The sequence below is a fragment of the Monodelphis domestica genome, chromosome 1, assembly GCF_027887165.1.
Source record: "Monodelphis domestica isolate mMonDom1 chromosome 1, mMonDom1.pri, whole genome shotgun sequence".
NCBI lineage: Eukaryota > Metazoa > Chordata > Mammalia > Didelphimorphia > Didelphidae > Monodelphis > Monodelphis domestica.
This window is the reverse complement of record NC_077227.1, coordinates 48,731,899-48,756,575: the sequence shown is the minus strand read 5'-3', so window position 1 is coordinate 48,756,575 and position 24,677 is coordinate 48,731,899. Positions and strand designations below refer to the sequence as shown.

The 24,677-nt window shown below is 43.4% G+C and overlaps 1 protein-coding gene across 8 annotated transcripts in view; it reads right to left on the bottom strand.

The window, feature by feature from the left end:
- LOC100029507 (coiled-coil domain-containing protein 33) overlaps nucleotides 1-24,677 on the bottom strand; it is a 208,550-nt gene that overhangs the window by 48,839 nt on the left and 135,034 nt on the right. For 6 of the 8 annotated variants that reach the window (XM_007478152.3, XM_007478149.2, XM_056798672.1 and 3 more), the window contains exon 12: nucleotides 12,346-12,420. The exons of the other annotated variants lie outside the window; for them this stretch is intronic. In XM_007478152.3, coding sequence (XP_007478214.1) covers nucleotides 12,346-12,420 — 75 coding nt within the window. The remainder of the gene's footprint in view (nucleotides 1-12,345; nucleotides 12,421-24,677) is intronic. 8 annotated transcript variants of the gene reach the window in all.

The following is a 24,677-nucleotide window of genomic DNA, read 5'->3' as shown; positions in this document are numbered from 1 at the left end:
CAAGATGCTCAGTGTAAAGAACACTAGATTTGAAGTCAGAAGACCTGGATTCAAATTCCTCATCCCTTCCCAACTGCTATCCTACTCTTCCAATCACTACCTGTGTGATCTTCAGCATGTCATTTAACCTTTCTGGATATCAGTTTCTTTATCTGTGTAATAAGGTAGTTGCTCTAGTTGATCTCTAAAGTTCTTTGAAGTTCTCTAACACCCTGATCACTGCTGATCCACACTTCCAAGTCTGTACTATTCAAGTCTTCCACCAACTGACACCAACCACTTTCTCATTACTAAGTATGTTCTCCTTTCCTCCATATCCTATACCACCAAGTAGCAGCTGGTCTTGGCAGTTTCTGAACCATATGTGTAATAATAGTCTTCCTATTTCTGACACCCCTACAGAGTCTGGCAGAAACATTACCCCCAATCAACTACTTCCTGCATGGGCTGATCCGAAGGAGAGAGGATGTGATATAGTGAGAAGAGCACTGTTTTTAGGCAAATGACTTCATTTCCTCTGGGTCCTCAATTTCCTCAAATGTACAATGAGGGGATTGAACCAGATCAGCAGTCTAGAATAGTGACAATCTGGTGAAACCTATAGATCTTTTGTCCATATATCTTAAGGCACAAAATAAAATGCATATGATTTTAAAGGAAACTCATTATCTTGAAACACAGTTTTTTGTATATATGTATGTATATACACTCCCAAGCACTAAGTGATCTCTAAAACTCCATGGTCCAATAAACTTTTCCTCCACAATGAAAATGGCATCCCCTGCTTGTCAACCTCGAGGCTTCCTAAGCTTCTGACATCCAGCTGCAAACTTATCTTTCTTTTTCATAATCATTACCATCATCAGATAACATCTAGTAAACAAATTGGGGAATGGGTAAACAAGTTGTGGCATATAATTGTGATGGAATACTACTGGGTTGTGAGAAATGATGAGCAGGTTAATTTTTTTAAACCTTTACCTTCTGTCTTGGAGTCAATACTGTGTATTGACTCCAAGGCAGAAGAGTGATGAGGGCTAGGCAATGGGGGTCAAGTGACTTGCCCAGGGTCACACAGCTAGGAAGTGTCTGAGACCAGATTTGAACTTAGGACCTCCCATTTCTAGGCTTGGTTTCCAATCCACTGAGCCATCCAGCTGCCCCTGAGCAGGTTAATTTTGGAAAAACATGGAAAGACCTACATGAGATTATGAAGAGTGAAATGAGCAGAACCTCTCTATGGTCTAAGACAGTGATTGGTAAGAGTTTCTCTACTCCCTTTTTCATTTTGGGTAGGACAGACTGAGTCACAAGGAAGGACTGATAGGTAGACAATGATATAGATTGTGATACTGTGATCTGTATCATGGATTACATTGCATTATCTTTCCTCTCAACTCCATCCCCTTCAAGATTCCCTTAGTATTACCAAGGTCCCTACAATGCTTCTAGTGTTCTGGGTTCAAAGGCTTGATGTCATCTTCAATTTCTCACTCCCTCATTTTCTATTTAATCAATAGTCAAATTCACTTCAACATTAAAAACATTGCTTGTATTTGTTCCTTTCTCTCCACTCAGACAGTCAGCACTGTGGTTCTAGTCCTCCTTCCATCTCACCTACCCACTATTTGATGGGATGAATTATTTCTGGCTAGTGGAAAGAGCCCTGTGCTTGCAGTTAGGAATCTGGGTTTGAATCTTGGCTCAGACACTTACCCAGTTGTGTGACCCTGGCCACATCACTTCTACTTTCTAAGCCTCCGTTTCCTCATCTATTAAATGAGAAGTTGGAGTCCAGTGACCTGTGAAGTCCCATCCAGATCTAAAATCTCTGATCCTATGACCTAAAATGGAATCATGGCTCTCCCACATTATTTGTGTGAACCCCCAGCAAATCTTTTTACTTGCCTGGGTCTCGGGTTCCTTATCTGTAAAATCAGATTAGAATAGGTGATTAGAATAGGTGATTTCTAGGATTTCTTCCAGATCTAGAATATGCAGTATTGTATCTGCTGCATTGTCTGTGAATTTCCTTTGATTTCCCAAGTGAAACACCTATGGCTTAAACTCAAAGTCTGAACTGATTTCTTGTGGCCCAGGGCTTTGGATTCCCTCATGCACTGATACTATGCTGGGTATTATGGGGGAGCAAAAGGAAAACCTGCAGTCCATATCTAAGAGAAGCTTACGAGATAGTCAAGGAAGAAGGATGTACATACATGAAGCATTAGTGAACAATCCAATACCCATGTCTAGAATGTTCTCCCTTCTTTATCTCTAACTCTTGGTATCCCAAGAGAGGAAACTTCAAGATCCAGCCCCAATTCCCCTTTAGTTATAAGATCTTCCTTAGTCCCCCCAGCTGCTAGTACTTCCTCCTTCTTCAATGTTACCTTGTATCTGCATCATATACACACATGTATAAATATATAATACATACACAAACATGTATGCATTTTCTCCTTGTTGGAATGTAAGCACCTTGAGGACTGGGCCTGCCTCTTTTAATTTTTTCTTTTATTTCCCAAACCTGAGAAGGTGCCTGGCATATAGAAGGCATTTAATACATGCTTTATTACTTGACAGATTGGTATATGATTACATGCTAGGCTGCGTGGCACCAGTTAGAGGACTGTGGACCACGGAGGAGGAAGAAACCTTAGTTATCATCTTTTCTAAGGGCTCTAATTTGTAAGTGAAAGCTCAGGAATGGTAGAGGACACTCTAAGCAAGGGCAATGGGAGTAGCTGGGTGGCTCAGTGGATTGGGAGCCAGAGCTAGAGACGGGAGGTCCTGGGTTCCAATCTGGCCTCAGACACATCCTTGCTGTGTGAGCCTGGACCCCATGGGATTCCATTGCTTAGCCCTAACTGCTCTTTTGCCATTGAACCAATACACAGTATTTATTTTAAGACAGAAGGTAAGAGTTTTGAAAAAAAAACATTTATTTATTAACTACTCTTTGTAAGGTGAAGTAGTGCTCCTGTCAATCTTTGGGTACCTCTTCCTTTCCGTGGCCTTTCCCCTCCAATCCCCACTTCCCTCTCTTCTGGTCGTTCTGGTCCCCCAATGACCCATTAGCCTCAGACTCCTTGATGTTTAGTCTCTACCACTCTCTCATCCTCAGTATTTGGAACTTAATGAGTCAGCCTCCTGGGGGCTAATCACAGGGGCAGCCAAGTCAAATTATGACCTAGCACAGGCTTGCCTCTCATTTCCATTCCTTGGATCATGGGGTGGGAACTCAGGGCTCCTCCTTGGATTCTGCCGCCTTAGCTTTCTTTGCCCTAATGAAGGTCCCTACTGCTTCCAACAAGCACACCGGAGTTCTGGGGCAGCAGAGGATGGGGGCCAGGGGTGGGGGGTGGACAGTGCCAGTTCTCCCCTGCTGGATGGGGACCACCAAGGCTCTCCAACAGGCTGAGAGCCAGTTGAAAAGGAGGGGCTTGCTAATAACTTGCTGTGTGAGTCTGGGTAAGTGGCTATTTAATAGTTTTATTTATCAGCAATGGAAATGGAATCATAGAGAGCAGAATGATCAGATCTAGGAGAGATGAATGATAGAGGCAGGATCTGAAAAAGATCTTAATAGGCTAGAGGGATAGGCTAGCATTAAGAGGAAATTAATAGAGATAAATGCAAAGTCTTACACCCAGGCAAACAAAAATCAGCTACACAAGTACAAGATGGGGGAGTTAGGACTAGACAAGGGAGTTTATGGGGAAAAAGATCTGGGGGTCTTAGCGAAATGTCCGCTCAATGTGATTCAACAGTATGGCACAGCAGCCCCAAAAGATAATATTAGACAGGGTGGAGAGGTGTGATATCCAGGAAAACTAGTAGAGGCGAGGGTTCTGTTGTACACTAGCTTTCTTAGACCATACTTGGAATCATATTCAGCTCTGGATGATGTTTTTCTTAAGGGTGACCTGGACAAATTGGGCTGTATGACCAGGCTAGTAAGAGAAGCAGTGATGTGGCCATTAAAGGATTTAGCTGATTTTTAGCTTGGAAAAAGAGAAGATCCAGAGTTGGGGCAGGGGAAGGGGTGTGATAGTCATCTTCAAGTATTTGAAAGACCCTGAGGTGAGGGATTAGAATTGTACAGCCTGATCTGAGAGAGGAGAGTCAGGAATGATAGTCATAAACTACAGACATGTAGATTTCAACTTGATTTGAAGAAAAACCCTCTAAGAACTAAAAGTCTCCCCAAAATTAATGGACTGCTTTGGTCGGCACTGAGTTCCTCATTCCTAGAGAACTTTTAAGTGAAGGCATGGTGTAGGCAGGATCTTCAAGGTACAAGGCGGTGTAGACAGGATTTCTGTTCCAGTGTGACTTGTCCTAGAAGGTGTCTGAGATCCTTTCCACTTCTAGAATTCTAAAATGTTGCAACACTCTCAGGGCCTCAGTTTCTCCATCTATAATTTGAGGAGGTTGATCATGGCTGTGGGGACAGTAGAGACTGGGAAAATTCCTGGAACCATGTGAAAAAGATACTTGATCTATTCTCAGGCACTTCCTAGCTGTGTGACCCTGGGCAAGGCATTTAACACCAATTGTCTCGTCCTCACCACTCATGCTTTGGAACCAATATTTAGTCTCCATTCTAAGACAGAAGGTAAGCATTAAAAAAAAAGATACTTGAATGGTTTGGTCCATTCCCACACAGCATTGGATCTCTTTGATTTTATGTTAGATTCATGGAGAGTCCATAAAACAAGGAGGTTCAATGAGGTGATCTTTAAAGGCTTTCCCAATTTTAGGGAATTAAATATATGTGATTTTGTGAATCTACGGACTAATAATTTGCCACTGAGACTCTTGGAGTGTGTTCGTATATATTTTTAATTAATAGATCATGTGCAATAATATATACATTATGCACAGCATAATGAATGTGTGCTTGCATGTTTGCATGTACTCTCTAAATATATGGATGCATGTGTCTGTGTCTACTTCTATCATATGCATCTCTATGTAAATGTATATTCTCCATCCACTACAGACACAAGCACTGAAACTTTGACTCCAAACCTTGACCACTATATCTAGAGTTTAAGGGTCCTAAATTATTCCTTTGCTCCCTTTGCAGAGAACTTTGAAAGGAATTGATGGATGATGGCTCCTTGGAGGTTGGGTCCTTCTGCCAAACGTGGTAAACTGAGGCTCGTGAAAGAAAAGAAAGAATCTTTTCCCTTTCCAAGCTCCAGCCTTTGAGGTAACAACTCTCTCCCTCCTTAAGCTTCCCATTCAGGCTGAGGGTTATCTTTAGAGAAGAGCCATTGGGACATGGGGGGGGGCCTGGGGAAATGGTTCTCCCATCTTGCTTGTGTTCCCCATCCCTCCTTCTCCCCTAGTTCTCCGGGCTCAACACTTCTTTTGGTTGTACCCTCTGGATCTTCTTTTTGATAAAACAGACTAAGTCATCCTGCTCTTCCTTCCTGGGCCATGTGCAGAGCTCCAGCTGAAGGCCAAAGTCCCATTGGCCTGCCCCTGGGGGCCTGGAGCTGCCCCCTCTCTGCCAGGACTGAAGTCTGGGGCACAGACCTTGCTCCTCCTACCACTCAGAGCCAGGCTTCTATTGATTTAATGTGCTCCCCCCTGCAGGCGTGCCATGAATTTTTCATCAAAGGCTCTGTAGACTTTGGGAAGCGTGCAATTAAAGGCCCCATCAATAATGCACCACACTGCGGCTGGCTGGCTCACTCTCTTGTCTCAGTCCGAGCTGTAGCGGCAGCTTTGGGGAAGCAGTAGGAGCTAAGAGCTTCTAGCAGCCTCCCAGAGTCTGTTGATTTTCTTACTTGCCCAATTTTGGTTTGCTTTCCCCAGCAATGTAAGAAAGAAGTCTGGGGGACTTCTGGGTTGGTGAGGAGGAGCGAGAAGACAAAAATCCACAGGATTTTGGGATGCTCCCTCCTTATGAAGCCCAACTAGGGCCAGAGTGACTGGGGCTGAGTCACCAGAAACTCCCTCTCCTGAAAACTGGTCTGCCTGTATTCCAACTCCAAAGGTGTTGAAGGGGCAATTCATGGAGAAAGCTTTTGATGACAAAGGGAGGAACTGTTAAGTGACCTTGGGCATGTCATTTTGTTATCTGGGGGCTTAGATTCCCCATTTATAAAATTATGGGATGATCAGGGGTTCGTAATATTTTCTGAGTCATGAACCTCCTTTGCTGAAGCTTATGGACCCCCTCACAGAGTAACACTTTTAACACATAAAAATAAAAGACATAGGAAAGTTAATTCCATTGAAATATGGTCATATGTAGGTATAAAATATATTAGAAAAAAATTTCATGGACTGCAAGTTAAGAATTCCTGGGTTAGATGGTCTCTAAGTGTGAGTATATGTGAAGGAACCTAAAGACAAATTAGATCCACTGAAGAAAAGCAGCCACAAATTCCTAAGCAAATTCATAAGCATGTCTTTTATGTCTGATTTTCCTCAGTGGATCTAATTTGTCTTTAGGTTCCTTCATATATCCTCACATCTAAGGTCCCTTCCTGATCCAGAATTCTATGATTTAAAAAAGTTATGTGTCAGAATGGCCAGGTGGTTCAGTAGATAGAAGAACACCAGGCCTGGAATCAAAAAGACCGGGGTTCAAATCTGGTCTCAGACATTTCCTAGCTGTGTAACCCTGGGCAAGTCACTTATCCTTAGCCCTTTTGTTTTAAGAGTTCTCACTAGGAGAGAAAGTAAGGGTAAAAAAGTTATAAGATCATATATTTAGTACCCAAAGGGATCTTAGGATTCCATCTAGGCCAGCCTCCTTGTTTTTTACAAATAAGGAAACAGACGCAGAGAAATTAAGTGACTCATTCAAGATCACACAGGTTACAGGTGACTGAGACAGGATTTGAACCCAGAAGAATGACCAAAGTCTCAAAATAAGTAAGACTAGATCCCAAGGAAGCTTCTTGGAGTCTCCCTCACTGGGCTGTTTTCTCATCTGCCCAGTGGGTGGGAAAAGAGGATCCCAGAGATTTTCTATCCCAACTGAAGTGAATCTCAGGTTCATCTGACGTTACAGGGAGAAGGGACCTTAAAGATGATTTCATTCAAACCTCTCATTTGACAAATGAAGAAACTGAGTCCCAGAGACAGAAAGTAACTTGGCTAAGGTTGTAAATGAGCTAGTGGAAGAATTGGGATTATAACCTAACCCACCTGACTCTTTACTGAGTGTTCTTTCCACAAATTTTCCTCCCAGAAAACAAGAGAAATGAGGATACATCTATGAGCAGAGATCAGGGTGTCTCCCAGCACATAGGGCAGATTCACTCAGACACCTTATCTACAACAGTCTCAACACTGTCTTTTGACCTTCCCTGTGACTTGGTGAGAAGGAGCAGTTGACTAAAGCAAAGGCAGAAGAAGAGAACTCTAGTTCCTGGAGGCTTAATAGGGAGGAGGAAGCAAGAAAGGAAGCACATACACTGATGGATAGAGATAGGAAGGAGGATGACGCTTCTGGCTGCCTTCATTCCCAGGGACCCATTCTTGAGCATAAATGACTAGTAGGAGTTGAATGGCACATTCTCTATATATGAAGCCACAGTGTTTGGAGAAAAGCTTTAGTCCTAATAGTATCTCCTATAAAAATGTGGCCTAGACTCTGAGACTGGAAGCAAGGGATGGAAGAGAGCTCTGAGCTCCCAGCTACTCCTCTACCAGCTGGAAGTGGTTCAAGCCAGAGCTCCAGGATGCCTGGGTTCTTATTTCTTTGTCAGAGGTTTGCTACTGGACCACTGAAAGTTCTTCTTTGCAAATCTTTAAGAGAAGATAACTAATTGCTTATCTGAACTCCACATTTTGGGAAATGGCATTTTGGAGATACAAAAATCAAAATAACAATCCTGTTTCCCACCCTGGGCCATGCCTTCATCACCTCACCCCTACACCATTACAATTTCCTCCTAAGCAGCCTCTTCTCTCTATCTGTCTATCCGTCTATCTATCTATCCATCCATCCACCTATCTTTGTCTATTTGGCTATCTAATCTCTATTTCTATTTACCTACTTATCTAAACATCTCTCTCAAAACATCTATTAATCTATTTATATATATATCCATTCATCCATCTATCTATGTATTTATCCATCCATCCATCCATCCATCCATCCATCCATCCATCTGTCCATCTATCTATCTATGTATCTATGTATGTATCCAGGCATCTATCCATCCATCCATCCATCCATCCATCCATCCATCCATCCATCCATCCATCTGTTCATCTATCTATCTATCTGGGTATCTATCTATCCATCCATCCATCCATCCATCCATCCATCCATCCATCCATCCATCCATCTGTCCATCTATCTATCTATGTATCTGGGTATCTATCTATCCATCCATCCGTCCATCTATGTATCTATCTGTAAGTCTGTCTACCTACTCATCTATCTAATTACACCCATATACACACATAAGTGTACATTTATTTATATGCAGAATTTAAATTTAAGTCTTTCTGGTTCTGCCAGTTGCTAAGATTTGATTGTGTCCTCCTCGAGACAGACTGTCTTTTGTCTCTTTTTGTATCCCAAGGCTTAGCACAGGACCTGTCACAAATGACCTAGATACATATACATATATACTTATATGCACATATGCACATACACATGGACACAGACATGTACACACACATGAACAAGTTTCCAGTTTTGGCCATAGTGCTAATCCATTCTACCAGTGAACCATCACTTTGCTTGGTCATTCCCCCTATTCAACAACTCCCAATTTCCAATCATACCAAATGCAAACATACCAACCCAGTATTCAGGACATGCCTCCCACAAGCTGGTGGTCCTGAGCTCACAATCTATGGTCCTATGCCTCCTCTATTAAGGGTTGATAATACCCCATTTAGAGGGGTCAATTTGGAGCAGAAAGGAAAGGGATCTTAGCTGGTCATTCAATAAACATTTGAGTTCTTACCATGTACCTGGCACTGTGCTAAGTTCTATGGTTATAAAAGGGCAAAAGACAGGCCCTGCCTTCAAGTTCATAATCTACTCTTAACTATGAGGAGAGCAGAATGACTCTCAGAAAGACCTGAGTTCAAATCTTGTTCCCAGATGCTCTCTAGCTGTTTCAATCTGGGCAAAACTTAACTGCTTTTAGTGTCTCAGTTTTCTTATCTGTAAAATGGGGAAGATAACAATAATAATTATAATAGTACTTATCTCCCAGAGTTGTTGGGAAGATGAAACGACATATTTGTAGATAATTTTTGCAAACCGTAAGCATATGTTAATTATTCTTATCATCTAGTTCAACGGTTCTCAGTACATGGTTCTGGCACCTATGGGGGTTTCCAAAACCATGTCAGGGGGTCTGTGAGGTCAAAAATATTTTCCTAATAATAGTAGGACATTTTAACTTCTAAGATAGGAAATATCAATAACTAAAACCCCACATTGACACAAACTCTTTTTTTCTTCTATTTCAATTTCAATTTCAAAAATTGAAGTCCTCAATTTTTAAAAGTTTAAAGGGGTTCTGAGACCAGAAAGCATAGAAACCCCTGGTCTAGATGACCCCTTCGTTTTAGCAGTCCACTGTTGGATAATAGCTGGCCCCAGGTCACACAAATAAACAACCAGTCAAGTGAGGGTTTCTGTCCCTTGCATTTGTTCTCCAAATCCATGACCTTTTTGCCTCCTACTCTTAGAAAGGGACATCTTTTAAAGAATATTCTTGGGGCCACTAGGTGGCTCAGTGTCAGGTCTGGAGATGGGAGGTCTTGGGTTCAAATCTGCCTTTAGATATTTCCTAGCTGTGTGACCATTGGCAAATCATTTAATCTTCATTACCTAGCCATTCTTGTTCTTCTGCCTTGGAACTGATAATTAGTATTAATTGTAAGACTGAAGGAAAGAGTTTAAGAAAATAGAAAAATTTTTGCTAATCTCCTTAATTATTTAATTTGTTTATCAACAAATACAAACATCCCAAGAATAAAAAAAAAGAAAAAGAGGACTATATATATATATATATATATATATATATGCCAAACCATGAACATATCTTTTTTTAAGAGTATAATAAATTTAACATGGTAGTAACAATATTGTCCCAGAGGTTTGGGTCCTGGAAGACTTGTTTCATGGTAACTCCCTAGCTGGTGACACAGGAGGTATCTAACAACCACTTAGTGACTCATTTATTGACAAAGCACACTGATGGAAATCTGACTCCCAAAGTGGGCTTGCTAGTGGATCTGGCCAAGCTCTGGCTTCTTCAGCTGTCCAGCAGCCTTGGCCCCAATCTAAAACTCCCTGTGCCCCCTTTCCTGCAGTGATTCGCACTGTGTCCTTCTTTTTCCCCATCTATCCTTCCTAGTAGAGACAACACTGGATTCTGAGGCTCACAGCACTAAATACATCTCTTTCCTTGCTTGGGTCCCACCATTCTCTCTCCATTTATCTGCAATAAAATCACCACAAAACCAGGTAACAAAAAGAACTAGAAGATGAGGTGGATGGCCGTCTAATTATTCTTGGCTTGCTATTGAATTTTCTTTGGTCTTGGACTGCTTTCTTTGCTCATATAAAATGGAACTGGGTTGCACACCAGTCTGGATTTCTGTATGAGTTGTTTGAGGAGCAGAGGAGTCATTAACTGGTGCTTGGGGGAGCCCTGAGGATGTTGAAGAGAAACCCAGAGCTCCCAATTTCCAAAGCTGCTGGATGATTCTGGGGCCTCATCAGGCCACAGACCCCACAACTGGATACAGAACACATCTGGAGGCCAGATGTGGCTCTGTCTCTAGACTATTCTATGACCTGGAGACGACTGAAGCAAAGGAAACCACTAAGGGCCAAGACCCCCAAGTTTCCCTCCACTTCCCCAGGGAGAGATGGAGGGGGAGGCAAGTCAGCTGAGTTAGGAATTCCATAGAGGCAACTACCTCCTCCACCCCCTTCCTTCAGCCTGCACACATTTCATCCATCAGCATTAAGCCTTAATATAATGGACTGGCTTGAACTCACATTTGGGGCTTGCTAAGGCAGTATGACCATATAATCTGATTATAAAGAATATCTGGAAAGGAGGATTAGGTCATTTTGTCTGAATCGGGGGCAGGAGGTCTTAACACCCACTCCTAGAAATGATTCAGGGGGTGGTTATCATTGTTCATCATCTTAGCCGTGCCTGCCTCTTTGTGATCCCATTTGGGGTTTTCTTGGCAGAGAGTGGTTCATTATTTCCTACTCCAGTTCATTTTACAGATGAGAAAACTGAGGCAAACAGAATTAAGTGACTTGCCCAGTCACAGACCTATTAAGTATCTGAGGCTGGCTTTGAATTCAGAAAGATAAGTCTTCCTAACTCTAGGCCTGGAATTCTATCCCCTGTGCCAACAGCTACCCTAATTCAGCAATTAATGAATGAATCTTGACCTGCTAGATTCCGGGTTCCATTATCTAGAGGAATATAGTTTTCTATCATGTTTCCTATGTCAGCTCTTAGACTTGTGGGGAAGCTACAAAAATATCCATTTGTCATTGGGTGAAATGGGCACAATAAGGGCAAGTGTCTGTCCCTGGTAGTGCTAGGATCACAGTTCTTAGTCCTTGAACTCTTGGTCTATTAGACCAAAGCCTGTCAGGACTGGGAGGACCCTTAGAAATGATGGCGTATACTCCACAACCCAGTTGAATGAGGAAAATGGTGCCTCCATTAGGGAAGGGCCATGATATTTGGAGGAAGGACTCCTGGGACAGGGGAAAACTATCATCGCTGGAGATTTTCTCTTAATGTTATAGGATGAGGGACACCCACTCCCCAGGGCTGCTGCCTGGATCCTGCCCCCTTTCTGTTACACTTTCCTCTATTCTTTTATGACTGACTATATAGTCTGTCCCTTTTTTATAAATGGGGAACACTGAGACCCAGCTTTAGAAAGGAAAAGAGGTTGTCAGGGAGCTAGCAAAGAAACCCTCAATCTGATAGGAGAGACATGGCGCTACCTTCAAGAGCTCTTAGGTGGAAGGAGAATAATTGGCTCCTGTCTTTGGGGAGACCTTGGTCTGGGGGCTGAGACATGACATGTGTATGTCTGTTTGTATGTCTGTCCATCTGTAGATTGGCTATTTTTCCTCATTGGGCTATTTTTACCTTTGTATCCCCAATGGCTTGCATAGTGTCTGGCATATAGGATGTGCCTAATAAATGATGCTTGGTTGGTGATTGGTATTCATGCATGGAGGACATAACCATGTGGTTATTTCCATAGCTCTCATGGTTTGAAAATGCTACCTATTTAAGGTTTATAAATACTTTGAGAAGCAGCATGGTTTAATGGAAAGAGGATTAGACTCACATAGTCAGAAGCGCTGGGGTCCCATTCTTTTGGCCTGTCTGCATTTTTCGCTTCTCTCTGCCTCATTTTCCTCATCTGTAAAATGGAGAGAGTAAGACTTACCATTTACCTTACAGGGTTGTTGTGGGAAAAATGCCTTTAAAAGTCAATAAAAGGGGGCAGCTAGGTGGCTTGATGGATTGAGAGCCAGGCCTAGAGACGGGAGGTCCTAGGTTCAAATCTGGCCTCAGACACTTCCTAGCTGTGTGACCCTGGGCAAGTCACTTAACCCCAATTGCCCTTACTGTCCATCTGCCTTGGAATCAGTACTTAGTATTGATTCTAAGATAGAAAGTAAGGGTTTAAAAAAAAGGTTAAAAAAAGAACAATCCATATAAATGTTACTGTTTCCTCAAAATAACCCTGTCAAGTGTGTAAGGTAAGCCCTATTGTCTCCCTTTGACAAATGAGGAAACTGAGCCTTGGGAAGTAAAGAGGTTTTGCCCACAGTTATATAACTAGCAAGTGCTGAACCTGAAAGTCATGGTGACTTATGGAATTTCCCAATTCAGTGGTCATTGAGTCTAGTCCATACCTGTAAAGGAATCTCCATTATGACACATCTAAAGAGTCATCCTGTCTCTTAGACCCTCAGTGACTCCCAAAGTCGCCCATTTCACCTAAGGACAGCTCTTAGAAATAGGAGTTTTCTTCTGATTTTAGGCCTAAATCTACCTTTTTTTTAGTTTCCACCTCTTCCTCTTGGTTCTGCCTTCTAGTAAGAAACCCTTTGAGTCTAATCTCTCTTGTACCTGGCAGCCCTTGAACCCAGCTCTCAAGCCTCCCTAGTCTTCCCTTTTCCATGTTAAACATCCCCCAGGTCCTTTCACCATTCTGTATTTGACATGATTCTCGACTTTTTGTGGACAGATTGATTACTTGGTTGTTGGATCTATTTAACCATCGTTGTTGCCTTTTCCAGCTTATCACCGGCTTTCCTAACCAGCAACACCCAGAACTCAATGGAACGCTCAAACTTGAGGCTTCTGACTCCCAGCTCAGTGATCTTTCTTTGCACCACATCAGACTTAAGCAGGAGCTAATGCATTTCTCCATGCTCTACAAACAAGTACAAATTAATTAAGTGTAAACAATGTTCTCAAGGCCCAAAAGCAGCCCCTGTGATGGCTTGTGTGGAACAGAGAGGGGTTAATGAGGAAAGAAGGCTATAATGACAATATATCGATGTTGTCCCCTTCTCCCTGGTGAAAAGGCAGTGAGGAGCAGGGCAGGGGAGTTGGGCAGAAGAGCAATTGACAGGCCATGTCAATAAATCCTCTAATGGAACCTTCTGAGACCTTAATTAGAGGCCCTCATTATTCTTCACACCCTCTAAGACACTGGGGGATGACCAAGCCCTGGCCTGCGCTTTCTTCACCAGACAGTTGACATAAGTAGAAGGATATCTTTTAAGTCTCATAGAATGTGATTCCTGCTCTGGCCTTGGGTAGAACTATTGGCTACGGGCGCCATCTTGTCCCAGGAGAGCCGCCTGGCAGACTTGTTTCTTCATCAATGGCTGCCTCACAAGATAAGATGGGAGGAGTACCCTGCTCAGAAATTTTTACCCAAGATTAGAGCTTCATTCTTTTGGGATAAATTTTTGTCCAGGCCTTAGCTATTTAGCTACTCTTTTTAAAGGAGAAGATTCTTTTCCCTTTGGAAAGGAGAGGCATTATAACTTATTTCTTCTCAGCTTTCCCTTTCAGAGATAATAACATGTAATACTATATTACATATATCATATATTAATATTATACAATATTATAACAAAGGTGGGATAATTGGGAGTTTGCTCCAGGGTTCTAATATTTAGAGGATTCTGGCATCACTTGTACTTTTCCAGAAAAAGAGTTTATCAAATTGTGGCCTTCCCCCTTTTTTATGGCCAATGAGATAAGAATGGTTTTTACATTTGTAAATAAAATTTTACTGTATTTTAAAATGTAAAGACCATTTTTTTAAACCCTCACCTTCTGTCTTAGGGTCAATACTGTGTATTGGATCCAAGACAGAAAAGCAGTAAGGGCCAGGCAATGGAGGTTAAGTGACTTGTCCAGGATCACATAGCTTAAAATGTAAAGACCATTCTTAGCTCATGAGCCAAACTCCATATAGTCTTGAATTCCTGCCATAGAATTATCTGATCTGATCACCTAGTTAGCAAAGATAACTACTTAGAATAAAAAGGCTCCACACTGTCCTGGGTATATACTGGGTACTTTGTCTTCCTATGAGGGACTTCCTCCTGTTCAATTCAATTCAATTTCCTGTAAAATTCAACTAAAATTTTATGTAAGAATTGACCTGAAGGGACAGCTGGGGGGTTCAGTGGTTTGAGAGCCAGGCCTAAAGATGGGAGATCCTGGGTTCAAATCTGGCCTTACATACTTCTTGACTGATGCTGGGCAAGTCACTTAACCCCCTTTGCCTAGCCCCTTACCATTTTTCTACTTCTATAATCTAATGAATGATTAGGTCACTCTATCTCTTCCTTGCTAGCTCACCCTGACTCCATTCCAAGACTGACTGTTTTTCACAATTCCCTGGGACTTAAATATCTGAGCCCTGAATTCTGCTATTCTTTGACTCCAGTAGATAAAAACTGCCTTCCTGCTAGCCCATTGGACCCTAGCCAACTCTGCAGCATCCTTGGGCTCTGTCTCTACAAATCCCCAGAACAAAGCTAAACTCCCTGGTTCTGGAGAGCAAATTCTTGAGTGGCAATCTCCTCCCTATCGCCTCCCCATTCAGATCTATCTTATCCTATCCGTCATCCTGTCTTCTCTAGCTCTTTGTTTCCTTTTACTATCCCTGGACCTCTCCCCCGCCCCCACCCCCATTTATCTCTACCACACCAAACAGCATTTTCAAGTCCTAATTCTGGTTACACATTCTGCTCTGGTAATACTGTCTTCTCTAAGGCAAGAAAAATGTTGTTGATTCCTCATAGTTACCTATTCTGCTGTACCCTTTCCACTGCCACTTCCAGCTCTATTTGGTCTCCTCCTCTATTTCTATATTTAGTACTCTCATATTTACACATATTTTATTTGGGAGGAAATGAATGGCTTTTGGCTAGTCTGACAGTTTTTGTGAGTGTTTTTCCTTTGGATCTTATTCTGAACAAGGAACAGTTTGGGATCTGGAGCCCTGGGTCCTGGCCTTGTCTCATTCTCTGGCATAGCCCTTTCTCCCCCTCCATTCATGTCTCTTTGAAATTCTTCATCCCACCCTGAGATCACTGTGACCTCTTTGACCAACATAGAAATATCTGTTCAAATAGAGATAAATGTAAATTATTACACTTGGGTTCAAAAAATCAACTGCATAAGCATAGGATGGGAATGGAAGAGGCATGCCTACAGCATGGTTCATTTGAGGAGAATTGTAAGTCAGCCCCAAATGGGGGAGGGGGGTGGTTAGGCTGCATTAATTATAGTGTCCAGAAGGAAGGAACGGATAGTTCCAGGGTAGAGACCACATCCAGGTTATTATAACTCAGTTCTGAGTGCCACATTTTAGGAAGCAAATTGGTAAATTGGAAACACTCAGAGGAGAATGATCAGAATGCTGTTGGCTGAGAAACAAGAGACATATTGCCAGAGAAGACTTGAGGAATAGGATGTACATAAGAAACTGGTTTTAAGAATTTGAAGACCTGTTATTCAGAAGGATGAGAACTGTTCTTCTTAGCCCTAGAGGAAAGAGCCAGGAGCAAGGAAAGGCAAGTAGAGAGGCAGATTTTAGCTTTATAAGCAAAACCTTCCCAAGAATTATAGCTGAACCAATAGCTTGACCTTACTGTCAATCCAAAGTGGAATGGATTGCCTGAGAGGGAGTAGATTTCTCCCTTATTAGAGGTCTTCAAGCAAAGTGGGGAATGGGAGGAGGAAAGGGCAGGAAACATTTACATAATATTGTGTGCCACTTAGATAACACCTACTGTGTGCTAAGTGCTTTATAAATCTTATCTCATTTGGTCAATATCTGGATGACCACTTGTCGGGTATATTTCTGTCTGTTTTATACAAGAGTTGTTCTAGACTAGGCAATTTTTAAATCCCTTTTAGCAACGAGATTCCATTCCCAGCTTCTGAATTATGCTCCTGCCTTTTTCTTAGACCTTTTTTGCTTCAGGAAGAAAAATCACTATCCCTCCTTCTGCCTTTAAACTTTCATCTAGTCCTCCATCACAGGGGGATGCCAACAAAAGACAGCAAAAGCAATTGCAGGGAGTACTCAGAGGGATGGGGAGAGTCCAGAGAAGAAAATTAAACTTCATTTGTACATGGGGTCAGGGGAGCACTCAATTTAATTCAAGAAATATTTAATCAAATGCCTACTGTGTGCAAAGCATTGGGATGTGTCTCTGGTGACAGATTCTGTCAAGTCCCCTGGGAAACATCAATTTACCTGGAATGCATTTAGAAAGGCTTGCAATGCTGCCTGCCCTGGACAGGGAAGCTGTGAGAAGTCAAAACGGGCTCCCAGAGACTCTAACATGCCAGCCTCATTTTGACCCAGTCTATTCCTACTTTTTTAATTTTTAATTTTTTAAACCCTCACCTTCTGCCTTGGAATCAATACTGTGTATTGATCCCAAGGCAGAAGAATAGTAAGGGCTAGGAAATGGGGTGTTAAGTGACTTGCCCAGGGTCACACAACTGGGAAGTGTCTGAGGCCAGATTTGAACCTAGGACCTTCCATCTCTAGGTCTGGCTCTCAATCCACTGAACTACCCAACTGTCCCCTTTGGTCCATTCCTCTATGGAAGATGGGGTGCATGCATTGAAAGGTGTTTTTTCTAGGCTCTGGTTTAGGACTGAGATGTGAATGAAGGGTATGGAATTTGCCTTTAGCCATGAGATAATTGACCCCATAGGCATCTGTCCTTTGGTAGGCCGGATGTGTGTCTGTTGGGGTGAACCTATGAGAGAATAACCTAGGGAGAAAGGGAGGAAGGAGCAATGATTCCTAGCTGGCCTTAACTATTTCTGTTGGGTGCCCTCTCCCTGGTTGTCTCAGCTCTTCCAGTCTTCTTGGGCCTTTGAGTAAGACCCCTTTGAGCTCAGTCCCACCATCCCAGGTGGGAAAAAGCTGTAAGAGCATTCATTTCTAACTCCATGCCAGCCTGGACCTTGCTCTAGGGAGCTCCTTCCCCTTAAAGCCCAAGCTAGCAGTTTTTGCAACCAGAGCAAAGAGGGGACAATGTTATCCTTGGCTTTGACAGTTCTAGAGGAAGTGAGGGAGCACAGAGAATTCGTCCCAGGATGGGGCCAAGGCCCCCACTGAGTGGATCAGGGCTTGGCAGGGAAAGAGCTGAGGAATGGGAGGAAAGCCTAGCACGGTCCTATTTCTGTTCTGTAAGTATCTTGGCCAACTTTGGGTAAAACAATGTACTTGGGGTCAAGTGCAGTTATCTGGCAAGGGGGGAGAGAGGGAGGGAAGATGTTTCTGATCTGCTCTTCATCCTCTAAATTTCCCACCCTGGAGACTGCCCAGATCCAAGGTCCATTTTCCCCCAAACTAATAAATGGCTCAAGGTGGAGCAGGTAGATGGTGCAGTGGGTAGAGTGCCAGGCCTGGAGTCAGAAAGACTCATCTTCTTAAATTCAAATCTGGTCTCAGACACTTACTAGCTGTGCCGCCCTGGGCAAGTCACTTTACCCTGTTTGCCTCAGTTTCCTCATCTGTAAAAATGAGCTGGAGAAGGAAATGGCAAACGACTCTAATATCTCTGCCAAGAAAACCCCATGAGACACGGTGGTCCACAAGTTCATGAAGAGTGGAATGTGACTGAATGACTGGACTGGGTCATAAGTTACAGCTTACTCAGCCCTTTTCATTCATTATCTGAAGTAGGTTGTAAAAGTATTATCATTCCCATTTCATAGATGAGGAGACTGAGGCTTAGAAGATTGTTCTATCAAGGTCACTGCCACTGTCAGTCAGGGCCAGGATCTGAACCCACCCCCCTTTTTGTGTCTCCACACCCTCCTCTTCAGTTCTGGAAGGATCCCCATATGGCAAGGAGTTGTGGAAGCAGCCACACTCAGTACACATTCTTGCCCCTTGGGGACCCACAATCCCTTAAGCGAAGGTTCAGCTCAGCACCCAGACTCTCACAAAGCCCTAGTGGATTTGCATATCTGAGAGAAGAAATCCGGCTGTAGCAGCTTATTCCCATCAGAGGCAAGTCCCCTCTTTGTCTGTTTGTGTAAGCCTGGCTAAGGGCTGGAGGATAATTAGTCCCTGGTGTTCAGCCTGCACCTCCCTGACCCCCCTCCCTCCGCCTCCCTCGGAAAGATTTAAAGGTACATCGTCCACATTCCAAGCCCTCCTCCTCCAGGAGAAATGCACACCCTTGGCCAGAGCCCCCCAGGGCTTTTCTCCAGGGGGTTAAAGCCTTCTGGGGCCAGCTTAGCCATCCATCCCCTCTTCTTCCCGATCTTGGGTGCATGATGGCTGCTGGTGGGGCCAGAGCAATTCATTGGCATTTTATCTGATTAAACTAGGGCTGGCTCACCCTGTCCCAGGTGACATAATCTCCGGGTCTGATGGTGTCTTTCACACCAAATAGAAGGGGGGGAGGGGGTATTTACCGGTTCTCCTAGCCAATGTAAGGAGTTAATTGGATTGTATCAAAAAGCATTTAATCTGAGCAGAGGAGCCCACTACGATAAAGATGTTGGAGCTCACATTCTGGGGAAGTGGCTGGAGGGGGGAGGGAGGCATCCTGCCCACTCAGGGCTCTGATGTGGTATTTAATAGGGAAATAAGGAAAGCCCTGTGATTAACAGCTCAGCTCCCCCAACAGCCATGTTCTTACCACCAGGTGGGCTCTGTTCCCCTGTCTGTCTGTTCTAGGGAGATAACACTCAGAGGCCAATCACTGGGCTAGAGCTGCTATGGACTGAGGAGGGAGATGGAGCCTAGTCCTCTTTTCCTTCTTCCAGCTGTAGGCCAGATGGGGGTAGACTGAAGGTGGGGGTGCCACGGGGTGGGGGGTGGCTGGTCGCCTTCTCTTCTGAACAAGTAGGGTTGTTTGGATTCCAAGATGGCTCTTCCCAAACGATCAGATGAAGGATAGAGAAGTAGGAAATATATGGAGAATTGCTCACAGAAGAAAGAATAAAGGACTAGGACCAGGAGACCTGGATTTGAGCCTAAACTCCATCTTGGATTAGCTATGTGATCCTATGTCAGAATCCGTGACATAGTCTGAGTCTGTTTTCTCATGCATGAAGTCAGGGGTCCTTCCAATTCCCAGGTTCTTTTGTTATATGACTCTCTGCATGAGAGTGCTTTTTCCCTGAATGCCATTTAATGGAGAGTGGACAGTCATACACAGATAAGCATGCAGTTTCCCAAATCCACATTTGACCATCTGTCCAATGGAAAAAATGGCACCTGTCCATCCTATTTCACTCAACTGTGATGGGTCAATTCAGTGCTGAAGTACCAGAGCAAGCTGACCTACTTGGATCAATTCCCAGGTGGTTGCATGCTCCCCTCTGATAGCCCCCTACCAGTGGAAGCCCTTGATGTTCCTAGAATACAGATAGCCCATACCTCCTGAGCCAATCCTGGAGGAGCTGATCCCAAGGGATACACCCAAACTTATACCTAAATATCAGGGAGGATGAGATTCCCCAAACACCATAGGTTGAGCCATCCCCAATACACACACACAGTCCTATATTCTCTACATTGCTTATGAAACAGTAGTGTTGCTAAGACAAGCCATCGGACCAGATCACTGATTGTAATGGTTTTCCCATAGGCTGACTTGAGTTTGAGAGCATGTGTAGGAGAAGGAATGATGTCAGATGATTGTAATATGCTCCAGGGGCAGCCAGGTGGGGCAGCCAGGTGGATTAGTGGATAGAGAGCCAGGCTTGGAGATTGGAGGTCTTGGGTTCAAATGAGATCTCAGATACTGACTGTGTGACCCTGGGCAAGTCTCAACCCCAGTGGCCTAGACATCACTACTCTTCTTTCAAATAAATACTTGTATTGATTCTAAGAGAGAAGGGTAAGGAATTTGTTTTTTAAGAATATGCTCCAGATACTATTTTCCTCTTTCCTTATTCTTCCTTCAGAGCTGTATTTTGGTCCCACCATGTTTGTTTGGTTCTTCCTGATCCCAGAAATGGGTGCAAGTAGATCTGCTTCCTATCTATTAAAAATCAACATGCCAGCACTTCAGTATAGGGGGGTGGGATGTTGGGATGTTTCTCTGCTGAGGTTGTTAGGTGTTGACATTATTGACACCAGGAATCTCTAATTCCTATTCAGGAATTGGAGGATTTGAGTTCCTAATTCTAAGCCTCTCTCTATCACTCAGAAAATCCTCTTTGGAGTGAATATCCCTCTCATCCCCTTCGACCTCAGTAGGAATGGAACTGGCTGAAGCATTTCTCTGGGGCAGGAGAATCTGGATAAGAGAAGGGGCCTGAGTGACTCTAGGAATGGAATTGGGGTGGCGTTTGGGGTGAGAGGAGAACATTGAAGGTCAGTGCTGGGTTGGAAGGAGGAATGGATGAAAAACTTAGTGATTTCTTAATTTTGCCTAGGACTGTCCAAGGCCAATGCTGGCTATCCAGACAGCCTCCCACCCCCATCCCTTTCCCTAGGAGCTTTTATTGATGACTCAATCACCCTGCGTTTTATGGCCACATCATCCCCCATTTTATTTACTGAGATAACCTCAATCCTCTACCCGCTATTTAATCAAGGAACAGGGATGGGTCAATATCACAGGACAGATACCCCTGTCCCTCCTCCTTTCCCTAAGTCATCTGGGCTAATGAACTGTGAAAGTCTAACAGCTTTCAACACCCACCCCCTTTCTCTCCTCCTGTCCTCTACACACACACACACACACACACACACACACACACACACACACACACACACACCACTCACTCACTCCAGTCCAGTCCAGTTTAACTCCCTGTCATTTATAAGTCTGGTTCTTCATCCTCCCACTCTCATCACCACAGCCATCTGCCTACTTTCATCTTGCACTGCCAACCATCTCCTTTTCTATCCAGTTTTGGGCCCTGGAGATTTAAGACTGAAGTAAGTACTGGTTTCTTTGCTTTGGTTCTCCCCTGGACAGTATTTTCCTTTTCTAACTTCACCAAAGCATTTTCACATAGTGGATAGAATAATGAATGTGGATTTGAATCATCTCAAACATATGCTGTGTTACTTCAGGAAAACCATGCAAACTCTCAACCTCAGTCTTCTCATCTGTAAAACAGGACGCTTAATAGCACCTATCTTAAAGGGTTGTGGTGAGACTCAACTGAGATAATGTATGTAAGGTGTTTCATAAACCCTAAATCCTGCATTTGAGCTATTAACATTTATTAGCTAAATCCTCATGCTAACTCTGATATCCTGCTCTTCACAGCTATTAATGTTCCCACTGTTCTCTCTCTCTCTCTCTCTCTCTCTCTCTCTCTCTCTCTCTCTCTCTCTCTCTCTCTCTCTCTCTCTCTCTCTCCCCCTTCCTCTCCCTCTCCCCTTTTTTTCTCTCTCCATCCACCTATCTCTCTCTCTCTCTCTCAATCTCTCTCTCTCTCTCTCTCTGCCCCTTCCTCTCCCTCTCCCCTTTTTTTCTCTCTCCATCCACCTCTCTCTCTCTCTCTCTCTCTCTCTCTCTCTCTCTCTCTCTCTCTCTCTCTCTCTTTCTCTCTTTCTCTCTCTCTCTATCCAGCTATCTATCTATCTATCCCCATCCATCTATCTGTCAACTATCCATCTCTCTCAAATCTATCTATGTATATATGTACATACACAGACATATGTATGTTCATTTATTTCAGTTATATCTGATACTTAATGGCCCCATTTGGGGTTTTCTTAGCAAAGATATTAGATTGATTTATCATTTCCTTCTTCAGCTCATTTAATGGATGGGGAAACTGAGGGAAACAGGGTTAAGTGACTTGCCCAGGATCATATATATGTATATAATTCTCCCCAACACCCCTCCCCCTTAATTTCTGGCCTTAAGACAGTTCTGTTCTGTGGCACCCATGGATGATGGATGTTCGAGATTCCTCCATTTGCCCCAAACTCACCAAAGGGAGGAGTCAGTCCTTTTCTGTGCTATTTCCCATATGACCCAGTCAGAGGTTACGCACTATCATAAAAAGAGCTCTGGACTGAGTGTCTGGACACATGGATTCTAGTCCCAGCTGCATGACCTGGGCAAGGCATTTCATTTCTCTTGACTTTAGTGTCCTCAATTATAAAATGAAGAAACACACTAGGTCCTTCTAACTCCAACTGGTTTCTATCTGAAATTCTCTGACTTCAGGAGGACACTAAGGCACAGACTTGCCCAGGATGACCACAATAAATAATACTACCAGATTTCAAACCCAGGTCAAGAACCACACAATCTCAGAGTTCCAAGGGATCTCAGGGACCATCCAGTCTGACCCATACATGCCCAAGACTCACAATATCAAATAAGTAGTCTTTCAGCCTTTATTTTAAAAACAAAGAACTTCTCATCTCCGGAGGTAGCCAGCCTTTCCCACTTATAGATAGCTCTGCTCTGTTAAGGGATTTCTCCTTCCACCCAAGCCTCAATCTACTTCTTTATCATTTTTATCCTTTGCAACTAAGCAGAGAATCCCTCTTCTATAGGAATGTCCTTTCAATAGTTGAAGACAGAGATCATTCCTTCAGGTCATGAATACCCATGTCCCTGGACCCATCCTAATCTCCTTATGGCAAGCTGGCCAGGTCCTTTACTACTACTCTATTCACCCTCCTCAGAGCAAGCTCCCACCTATCAATGTCCTTCCTGAATGTGGCTCCCAACCCTGGACACAGTGCTCCAAAGGTGATCAAAGGAGAGGCTCCCACTTCCTCAGTTCTACAAATAGCTATGCCTTTGGCTCTAAGATCAGTGCCCCTTCCCAATATACCATGCTGTTCTTTTGTGCCCTGCCATCTTTCTGCATTGCTTGTGTAATTGTAAGTGCTAGGCTTTCTGTCTTTGTGATCCTCAGTCTATCTTTCCTCTGTCTCTATTTTCCTATTCATGGGGTCTCTGATTGGCTAATGAGGGCCATTACAAGAGGACAGGGGCTGTGATGGCTTCGCTCATTCTTATATTCCCCCATCAACTCTTATTGTCTGCTCATCACCTCTTTTTGTCTCCAAGTACCTCATTTCAAGGCTAACTCTAATCCTCCTACCCCCTCCCTTCAAATCCAATCACGAAATTGACTAAGGGGTACATAAGGAGATCGTGAGGCTTTGTGGGGAGAACTGAGAAGCACTGCTTCAACTGGCCCCTTCTGAGTCTGGGATTTCTCCCTTTCTTCCTTGTTCCTGGTGGCAATGGAATTTGTTAATTTTTTCCCTTTAAAAATGTTTTATTAATAATCTTTCTTTTTCCTCTCCCCTTTTCTCCTTTCCCCCTTATCTCTTTCTTTAATGTCTCTTTCTCTCTCTCCTCTCTCTGTCTCTGCATGTGTCTCTCATACACACAGAATTATTTCCCAATGACACCCTCCTGCAACAAAATCCCCTTATAATAAAGGAACATATGTTAACTCAAGACTTTAGCTGTGTCTCACATTGTGCTTGTCTCTCTGTCCCTGGAGTCCCTTACCTGTCTCCCAAGAGAGATTCTTAGTGGACATTTCCTGATAGGGAAGGAACATTAGATGTCTGAGCACCTAGAACCTCAGATACCACTGGCAGCAGAGGGCAGAGAGAGTGAGAGGCCACCCCAAACTCATTCTAAGTGAATGTCTCTGATTACCAAGGGGTTCCTAAGAGGATATCTATGTCCAGGGAGGAAGAGGATCCTTGGGGTGGGAATAGAGAATAAAAGATTAGGAGGAAAGAAAGATCTCCTGCAAAAGGAATGACAACATCCAACACTGGTAAGAAGGAGTTCCCAGGGAACAAGTCTGTAGGGAAGAAGACGGGAATGATGGTTCTAGTTTAGGACAGAAGAGTATCTGCTTCGGGGCCAGAATAGAAGTGATATCTAGGAGAAGGTACAATTCAAAGTCAGAAATATTGCTGATTATCTCTATAGCTAGTGGCTAGAAGGGGCATTAAGGTGGTTCAATGAATAGAGTGACAGGGCTAAAGTCAGGAACTCTCATTTCTGTGAATTCAAATCTGGTCTCTGATACTTACTAAAACCGAGCAAGTCACTTAACTGTTTGCCTCAGTTTCCACATCTGTAAAATGAGCTGGAGAAATGTAAACCTCAAAATTCCTCAACCATTTTAAATCTCACAGAA